This window comes from Callithrix jacchus, chromosome 14, assembly GCF_049354715.1.
Source record: "Callithrix jacchus isolate 240 chromosome 14, calJac240_pri, whole genome shotgun sequence".
NCBI lineage: Eukaryota > Metazoa > Chordata > Mammalia > Primates > Cebidae > Callithrix > Callithrix jacchus.
In genome coordinates, this window is record NC_133515.1 from 51,139,628 (window position 1) to 51,150,000 (window position 10,373).

General features: G+C 35.1%; 1 protein-coding gene across 50 annotated transcripts in view; it reads right to left on the reverse strand.

Moving 5' to 3' along the window:
• The window catches only part of EHBP1 (EH domain binding protein 1), a 388,496-nt gene that overhangs the window by 66,097 nt on the left and 312,026 nt on the right, over nucleotides 1-10,373 (reverse strand). For 32 of the 50 annotated variants that reach the window (XM_035272471.3, XM_054244907.2, XM_054244906.2 and 29 more), the window contains one exon: nucleotides 104-251. In XM_035272471.3, coding sequence (XP_035128362.1) covers nucleotides 104-251 — 148 coding nt within the window. The remainder of the gene's footprint in view (nucleotides 1-103; nucleotides 252-10,373) is intronic. The other 18 variants (XM_078349234.1, XM_078349237.1, XM_054244916.2 and 15 more) reach the window with 1 other exon arrangement.

The following is a 10,373-nucleotide window of genomic DNA, read 5'->3' on the forward strand; positions in this document are numbered from 1 at the left end:
TATGCTTTTGAAGCAACATTTTGAAGTAAGAATAAAAAGTCCCAAAAGGTCCACTGTAGATTTCTGGGTTGTCTGTAGAATGATACAAGATTCTTTAACTCACCTCCAGATGCCTTTGACCTTTCTTTCAACTTTTCTGCAGCCATTTCACCATAGCTGGGAAGTTCTGACATCTTCACTCCAGATCGAGCTTCTGCTATTAGCTGACGAGCTCTCTCTCTCAGCTGCCGACGTCGCTCTTCATCTTGCTGCTAAGATATATTGAACAGTTGCCAACTCAGTAATTGACAGAAATGCAATTTCATTTTCAATCTGATCATCATGATAGTAACTGGTTTACAGCATGGTGCTTGGCCCACATTATAAATAGGATGCTCTATATCAGTTGGATGTCACACCATTTTTAAAAGACATCCTAGAATCAGATTTTTAAAAACATTTACAAATTATTGTATTAAAATGTCCATTAAAAATATAAACTAAAGAATGATTGGTAATACATATTACTGAGAAAATATCAGAAGTTATTATTAATAAAAGAATCCAGCTTATAGAAAAAAGTCACAATACTGAGAACAGAATTGCAATTAATATTTTTTAAGTATAGAATTTAACTTGTTATTTTTGAATAAAGGCATAGAGCAGTGGCTAAAAGTCATCTTTGATAGCAGAAAATGCTACTATACTATGGTGATCAAATACTATATAGGAAATGGCATAGTTAGGGGGCTAGAGTAAGAGTAGGCATAGTTTATCAGTACATAATTTTGATTTAAAAACTACCAACAAGATAGTGATGTGAAATTCTTTTTGGTAACTTGCTCTCTCCCCAAATGCACACTGAGAAGAAAAATTAAAATTTAATGTGGTTTCTGATATTTAAAATAACTAGACAAATAAGAGAGTTGTTGACTACTAAAAAAGAATTACTGGGCTGGCATGGTGGCTCACACTTGTAATCCCAGGACTTTGGGAGGCTGAGGTGGGTGGATCATCAGGTCAAGAGATTGAGACCATCCTGGCCAACATGGTGAAACCCCATCTCTACTAAAAATACCAAAAAATTAGCTGGGTGTGGTGGCATGCACCTGTAGTCCCAGCTGCTTGGGAGGCTGGGGCTTGAACCCTGGTGACAGAGGTTGCAGTGAGCTGAGATCGCGCCACTGCACTCCAGCCTGGCAACAGAGCGAGACCCCATCCCCCTCCAAAAAAAAGATTTATTCATATTATAAATCACAATCAATGTGAAACTGCTTTGTAAATTGAAAAGTATGTAAAATAAGGCATTATTATGACAAAACAAAGACTGAAATAATCTGGCCCCAACGTATCTTTAAGGGTTATCTCCTCTTGACATCTCCAAACTTCCATTACCTCAAATCTATTCATACAGAATTGTTTATATCATGTAGCTTCATGTACTTGTGGCTCTGAGTGTGTCATTTCTTTTTCTTGGAATGAGCTTCTCTCACCTTATTTAATTCCTACTTATTCTTACAGATTCATTTTAAATCCACTAAACCTCCCCTATTTCCCCACAACTTCCCTATGAAATAAAGTAATCCTTCCTCTATGTTACTTCAGTACTTTATGTGTGTCTGTGATTCTTTTGTCAATTTATATTATAACTTTGTAGGGGTGCCTCCTTCACACTAGAGTTGAACTATATCTGATTTATCTTTGTATCTGTGGTCTTTAGTACATAATCTGTGCTAGATGCTGTAACCATCTGAAGCATGAGAATGTACTATTTACTACTTACACTCTCAAAAAACGTATGATATATAGAGAAAGAGAAAGTAACAACAATAAGGAAGTATGATCAAAATGACATAAGAGTTCAGAAAAAAGAACTTTTTTGGCTGAGGGGCAAACAGAATGCATCATGCTACCATGGATTGCAAGTTGGGTCTGAAAATGAGTAGCATTTGGAATGGGTAGAGTTAAGAGTTGGTGGTTAGGTAGGTCAAGATAGGAGATATGAGGAGGTAGGAATAGTACAAAAATATAGAGTCAAAAAAATATATGAGGGAAAAGAACATAACCTAATTTTCCTGAACATGGGCAAAAACAGTGATAGACAAGACAAGAAAAATAAATTTGGGGAAATACTTTAAAGGCCCTTTCCAACAGGGAGAGGTGCTTTAATTTTATTCCAAAGATGGCAGAGACCACTGCTGGGTTTTGTTTTTATGCGTGTGTCTTTTTTTTTTTTTTTAAAGTATAGGAGAATCATCAATCAGAGGTGTATTGGAGAGAGATTAATCAGGCAATGGTGCATCAAATAGACTGACATAGAAGGACTGGCAATAGATTAGTTAGGAGGCTCTTAAAACAAGAGTCCAAGGAAATTGTACTAAGATACAAGACTAAGATGGTAGCAATGGGAACAGAAAGAGACGAGTGTAATGTATTAGAAAAAAATTTGAGGCACCAGTTCTTGATAACAGATTAGATGTGAAGGGAAGGAAAAAAACTCAGAAACTTTAAATTTAGGCAACTAGTAGAACTGTGATGCTAATAATAGAAATAGAAAAACTAAAAGAAACTACAAGAAGGGAGGGAGAGAAAGTCTGTGCTAAGACATACTGGGTTTGAGAAGCTGGCAGGACATCTGAGTAAAGATGTTGTTAGTAGGTAGTTGAGAAATAAAATGGATACTAGGTCATGAGGTCAGACTATGACTAGAGAGCTGATGAAGTTATAGGAATCCATGAAAGCATTTGAAGAGGTACCCTAGAGAAAAAGGAGGGACACTGACTAAAACATGGAAAACATCTATCTTATCTAGATAAGAGGAAAAGAGGACACAGAAAGAGGGAGAAGAGAACTAGAATACTGACGTATCCAGAGAATCAAAGTAGAAGAGGCTTCCAAGAAAAAGGAGTAATCAACTGCAGCCAATGCCAATGTTAGAGGTTAATGAGTGAAAATTTTAAAAGGGCAATGAAACTTTTTGAGACACTTATGTATTTTAAACCACATTAAATAGTCTGTTGCCTTGAAAAACAAACAAAACAAAACTTGGTGACATATCATTAGGGACAAGGGTAGAATCTAATGGGTAGAACTCTAGTTCAGGCCTTTTTTTTTTACAAATTTCTTAAGAAATCAAGTAAGCTGCCAAAACTAATGAAGATAGGTTAACGGGGATGTCCAATGGATCCAGGGACAAGTTTCAAGCTCCCAGTAGAGAACCTGGGATAATTTCAGGATCAAAAAGAAAAATGACTGCAATGAATTGAATCAATAAGATCACACATGAAACAAGAAAAATTCGAGTCCAATATGATATCCAGAACATAGAAGGATATAAAAACTCATTTATCATTTAAGGCAGCTTTTGAAATAACTCCTAAAAAGTAGTAACTAAAGGAAAAGAATAAATTATTTTGTCTTTCCAGTGGGAGATGAATTTTAGAGAAACCAGAGAGTCTCAGTCAATAAGAGAAAAGCTCTACTATAGACAGTATCTTGTTCTGCCATCCAGGCTGGAATGCAGTGGTGCAATCATGGCTCACTGCAGCCTTGATCTCCCAGGCTTAAGCGATCCTCCCACCTCAACCTCCTGAGGAGCTGTAACTGCAGACATGAGCCACCATGCCTGGCTAATTAAAAAAAAATGTTTCTGTAGAGACAGGGTCTCCCCTGTGTTGCCCATGTGGCAAGCGTACCTGGCCTAGCTCTACTTTATAAGATATCATTTAACAAATGCCCCTAAAGATAGAGTTATTAAAATAAATCACTTTGCAAATCATAATGAATTATTCTGGCAAAGATCATCAACTGTTATTAAAGCTCTTAGGTAAATGTCTGACGGGGAACTGGATAGTCATGCTGCAGCCAACTGTATTTTCCAAAGATGGCCACAACAGTTATCACTCATTCCACATGCTCTTCTGCAATATAACCTTGCCACTCCCTCAATAAGAGGAAGAGTTTAATTCTTCTGAGCCAGGTTTAGTGACTTGTATGTAAGTAATAGAACATGGAAGTGTTGAAGGTGATTTCCAAGGCTAGATCAGAAAAGGCCACACCCCTTCTCCCTAAGCTCTCTTGAAATTCTTGTATTCTGTCCTCTTTCTGGGAACCCAGTAGTAATGTAGTGAGAAGCCCAAGTTACATGTAGGTGCTCCAGTTGACCATTCTAGCCAAATTCAGGCTTCAGTCATTCTGGCCTAGGTCCCAGACATGTGAATGAAGAAGCTTTAGATGACCTCAGCCTCTAGTCATTTTGAGCCACCCGCTACTGTTAAAGTCTTCCTAGCTGATGTCTTGGACAATGTGGAACAGAGACAACGCATGCCCACTGTGCCCTGTCTGAAGTCCTGAACCACAGAATTAGTAGAGCATAACAGCAAGACATTTTTTTAAAATATCACTAAGTTTGGGGTGCTCTGTTACACAGCAATAATAACTGGAACATATGCTTAAATAAGACCGCATAGATAATTTTAGTTGCAAGGGGAAAACCTAATTTGTAAAAAGAGATAAGAACTAGATTCAGAGATTAGGGACCACGAATCTAGAGGTTGTTCATAGCATCATTAATGTTAGGTCAATCATATGTTACATGTTTTTTGATATGAAGCACATGAAATGCACCCCATCTATAATATTCTACCAAAAATATTTAAAGTGAATCCACTCAACCTTTAGATATAATTTCATGTTTCACAAATACAGGGGCTGGAGAAGCATGATAAATAACACAGCAAGAAAACAACCAAACAGATCCAGAAGGTAGAATATCCTAGACAACTGACCTGGTCATTTTAATAAATCAGAGTTAAGAAAACAAACACACACAACAACAACAAATAACCAACCACCACCACCAACAAAACAGACATAACCAGATGCAACGTATAATCCTATGTTGGATACTGGTTTGGACAAACCAGTTAAAAAGGAAATTGCTGAGTCCATTAGATAAATCTCTAAATGATCCCAGTATTAACAGAGTGGAAACACAACCTGACTGAAAAAACCTTATCCAGCAATAACTTGATTTTGCTATTCTGGCAAAATAAATACATCATAGAAAGAGATTTGGAAGGGTATTTGCAAAGTTGTCACGGTGAAGATTTCTGGGTATCAAAATTTGCTATTTTTATTTTCTTCTGTCTTAATTTTCTAATTTTATATAATACACATGTACTATTCTTATAATAAAAATTATTTTTAAAAATAATCTCAACTAGTCATGGTGGCACACATCAATAATCTCCACTACTCAGGAGGACTGCTTGGGCCTAGGAGTTCAAGATCAGCCTAGGCAACTGGGCTACTTGCCTTAAAAAAGCAAAGTGATGTGATGATATGCTTCCTGGAGAATATATTGTGGTAGGGGCAAAAAAATAACATTGATTTGAAATTTTATTAGTATCTGGAAACACAAGCTTATTCATAGGCAAGAAATAGTATACAATAGGCATAGAGAGACTGACAATGCAAGAATAACACAAAAAATCCTCAGTTTACTGTCAGTATTTCTTTTTCTTTTTTAAATTTGAGATAGGATCTCACTCTGTCACCTGGGCTGGAGTGCAATGGTGCAATCATAGCTCACTGCAACCTCGACCTCCCAAGGCTCAGGTGATTCTCTCACCTCAGCCCTGCCTCCACCCCAAGTAGCTGGAACCACAGATGTGTGCCTGGCTAATTTTTGTAATTTTGTAGAGATAGGGTTTTGTCATGTTCCCCAGGCTGGTCTCAAACTCGTGGGCTCAAGTGATCCACTCAGCTTGGCCTCCCAAAGTGTAGGGATTACAGGTGTGAGCCACCACACTTGGCCAACTACCAGTGTTTCTAAACTTGAAAAATATACTAGGGATAAAAGAAAATACAGGATTGATAATGGTGAGTTTGATGATGGCTGCTGCTATCTCCTGAGCATTTATGTGCTATGTGCTTTAAATGCATAATACTTAATTTTCACATCCCTATTTTTACCAGTGAGAATATTTAAGTTTAGAGTCACAAGGCTCCACAGCTAGACTTGATGTCAGAGTCAGGTGTTCAGCTCAGGTCTGTTTCACTCCAGAGCCTTTGCTCTTAACCACTAAACTATATGATTCCCAAAGTATCAAATTATATGATCAAATGAAGAAAATGAAACTTTTACTAAACTATCATCTTCCAAACTTATGGAAAGTTAAGAGCACTAATAAAAACCATTATTTAATATGCCTCAGGCAACTAAGTTTAAGTGTATTTCACTGAGTGAATAACTTCTTACATAACTGGAATTTGGTGATTCAAACTAAAATGAAGGGTTGTTTTTACTGAGTTAAAATGAAATAAACGATTCTACTTTTCTGAATATGAAATGGCAACCTATTTTTTTTCTCACAAGCTATCACCTCCTCCACCCCTCATAATACTCCCATCAGCAAATGTCTCTGAGAGCTTACCAAGAGTGCAATTTAAAGCAGGCAATCATTAATAAAACCAACTCTAAATACTAATTAGGGACACTTTATCAATTTCCATGTAAATTGTTTGTTTGTACTTATTTACTCATCATTGTTCTCTATACAATAGAAAAAATGCAAATGAACAAATCAGAATGTAGCCCTAATGGGACTTTCTGTTTATAACCATTAGCCCAGAGGTGTGCTGTAATTCAATTCTCAAGTAGCAAGATTTAGCCTCATTAACAGACTGCAAGAGCAGGTTACAACTCATAAAACCCTACAGTAAACAAAGTTTATGGACACAGCACAAAATCTTGAGCCTGATTGACAGAATTCTAGTTCCCTATCAGATTGCCTTAATTTACTTTTCTACTAATGTCCTAACACCACAGAGACAATTTTGCTTGGGCCTGGAGCTCTCCAGTGGGATGGCATATCTGTGTTGTTTGTTTTCTCACCCTTTAACTTCCCCTAAGACAAAAAACCAACTGAGAAAATAAAAGTTAATTGTTAAGGTCATGAAGGAAAAGCTTGTAATTATAGTAATTGATTATGCCACCAATATTAGTTTAATTGATAGCACTAATTTTCAATTTATTAGTCTTCAGGTTTATCATTAAGCAAAACTAGTTCATTTTAATTTTTACACGTAGGCTCCATTAAAAGTTTTTGTAATAATATGGAAAGAACAGATAGCAATAAAAGCTATGCTTTTTTTTTTAACTCAAAATAGCCATATTGTTTATGTATAAGGATAAAATGACCAGAGTAGGGAAAATGATTATCTTATTATTTTTGTATAGCGTTCAGCACAAACTGCTCAAATACGTACATAAAATTTCTGAAAATGAGTTTGCCTAAACCTAAGTAAAGAAATGTGTTTTTGATATCGGCTTTGACCATTGTACATTCAAAAAAAGACAGTGACTCATAGCTGTAAATAAATCATGTTTACCATGTGTGCTGGAAAAAAGTACTTTCACTGGGTTGCAGAGGCAAAGCAACTTAGAAGACTGCTGTCACTTAAAAGATAAGTATACTTTAAAAGTCCAATACATGGGAAACCCATATATTCTTCATTTACTTACATAGTCTAGATAGACTTAAATAAATTGAAGTAGTTAGGCTTCCTGTTTCTAAGAATGGGTCTCATGACATTCACTTTTTCCTATATGGCATTATTTAGAGTTAGAGTGAGTTATAAAGGATAATCTAGCTTTTGTAAGATGGATGTGTACTCTGGAGGGTTTGATAGAAATCGTATTTTTGGGAGGTCTCCCTCTGCATGACTATCTTTTTACAATTTTTAACAAATTTTTGAGTAAATACTAGTTCTGTGTCTTGTGTGCTCACACATGTATATGTGTTGTCTTATTTACTCCTCACAACTCTGTGAGATAGCTGCTATCATTACAATTTGATAAAAACTGAATCTCACTTAAATATATTATCCAGTGTCATACATCTTGTAGACAGCATAGTAGGAATTAAGTTCAGTGTCTCTTTGATATCAAAGCACTGGCCCTATCTATTACATAACTGCTATCCAGAGTATTTTTCTGAGACCCTACAGTTATTGTGATTTTTTAAAGTCCCAGTTCTTTATATACACTTGGGCTGTATGAATCAGTTTAAATTTCCTTTTATGTCACTGAATACAGAGAGATGAAGAGCAACTAATTTGTTTATATTCATTTAAAACTTAGGTTCCCAAGCTTAAATTATAAGCCTTTAGAAAAGTGATAAATGTATTTAAGGTTTGCATTTCTCTTTGCTAACATCTTCAGGAAAAGGCAAAATTCCTGTTACGGTGCAAAAAGAGCCCTATTTCAAGCCAATGGATTTAAAATATTCAAATACAGAAGTTGGGTCAGAACTAACCACTTTGGACATAAACTTAAATAATATTTAGCCCTTTCACAGCATGTCTTCAAGTTACTATTTTCCTTATCATTCTGAAATGGTCTACAATCTGCCATAGATAGATGCACTAGTAAAACTTGACAATTTAAGGACAAACTCTTCAAGAATAAGTAATGTAATTCCTTGTTTCCTTTCCATAAAAATGTATTGGTATGCAATTTTTATATTTCACAGTTCACCGACATCTAGGCAAGCTTTCTTCCACTGCTTCAATGGTGCTACTTTTAATTTTATCCTCCTTAGTCGTAGTAATTAAAGTGATCAGCAGTGGCATCCCAGCGGCTTTGACACAGCTACAACCCCCTAGCAGACTTTTGCTTTTAAGGGGAAGGGGAAGAAAAAGACTGGAGTTTCATTTCACAGAGAACAAGAAAATCAACCTTCTCCAATCCCCAACTTTATTCAATTGTTCTTTCAGCAGCCTTTGGATCTTAAGAATCAAATAAAAATGGCTGCCATAGGGGGTCCTTTTTATACTTGCCGCAAATGTCACCAACTGACATTACTTCAGCCAAAAAAATGATGCCATGGATTTGTGAAGGTGAATCAGAACATGAGAAACTGTCAGTGTAGCTGCAGAGATCATTACCCACCCAAGGGTGTCTTTCATAATATTAGATATTTTTAATCAATCTGCTAAAAAATACAGATTGAGAAGTCTTTCTATTTAAGGACTAATCCTACACACATTTTCATGAAATAAGCTTTAACAAAACTTTAAAAACATATTATTTCAGATAATGTAGTTTGTATCCATACTCTTTGTAACATAAAAAAGCACTCGATTTCTACCAAAAAAACCCACATTTCATCTTTTACCTCCCTTAAGAACATCCTGTGCCTATTTGCATTATCTTTGGTGTTTCATATAGTTTTAGTAATTGAACTTTAATTAATTGAGCTAAATAAATTTTAACCTATCAAATTTTTTTTAAAAAGTTTACTTAGTGCTGCTAATATTTCACAGTGTTCTGTTCTCAAAATGGTCCCTGAAATTCCTCAATTTTGTAGTAAACTAAAAGAATTTGACTGTCACTCTTTCATCATTAGACAGGAAGCAAGGCTCTATTATTAGGCATTCAGAATGGACAAAAAAAAAAAAACAAAAGAAAAGAAAAAAAAGAATTCTCTGTTTGTCTAGAGGCAAGGATTACCAAAGTGTACCTACTCATTTACTATGAAAGATAGAATTAAATAAAAAATAAAATTACAAGATTAAAAAAATTTTAGGTAGGCTAGATATTTTACTGCCAGCTTGATCAGCTCTTGACTGAATAAATAGGATTTAGGGTGAAACATGAAAACTGTTTAGCAGATCTTTTCAACCTATTTCAAACTTTTCTTATGCTGGTTTGTAATATAAGCAGACATGCTTATAAATGGCCACACCTGCTCATTTCTCTGGGGATGGCCTGATCTCTGCTTCTCTAACAAAGAAAGAAAGAAAAAAAAATCAGCCTTTCTTGTTGCAAAACAGAGTGGAAAGTCAAAATCTTTCTCAAGTTTGCCCCATCTGGTCAGATTAAATCTTTGATCAACCCTGGGGATTACATTTATTTTTGTAGTAACTACTAAATTTTGGGTTTAAGATACATAGGCAAAATAGCAAACAGAATATGAATTTAAATTTGAGATACAGTTTTTAATATATGAGTAGAAAATATAAAAGGACTAATTCAGAAAAATAGACACATTTTAAGAATTTAGATTTCATCTAATGTATTTAATTCATGAAACTGAATATATCATACTCTAGTTTTAAAAATATATCTCTTTGTTTCAAGATACAGCAAGTATTCTTTTTAATTGTAGCATTTGTTTTGCAGTGTTATACCATGCTATACAAATAAAGAATTCTAAACATAATAGAGCGCATGATCGAGTTAATGTTGCTAAATGAGCCTTTCCTTTAAGTATCTGGAAGCATTCTGGGATAGGAAGCTTTATATTCTAAATAAATAATCATTTTCTTTCATTAATTTACTTAATATATATAAATTCCTAGTAGGTAACATATTTCTCCAAAAATAA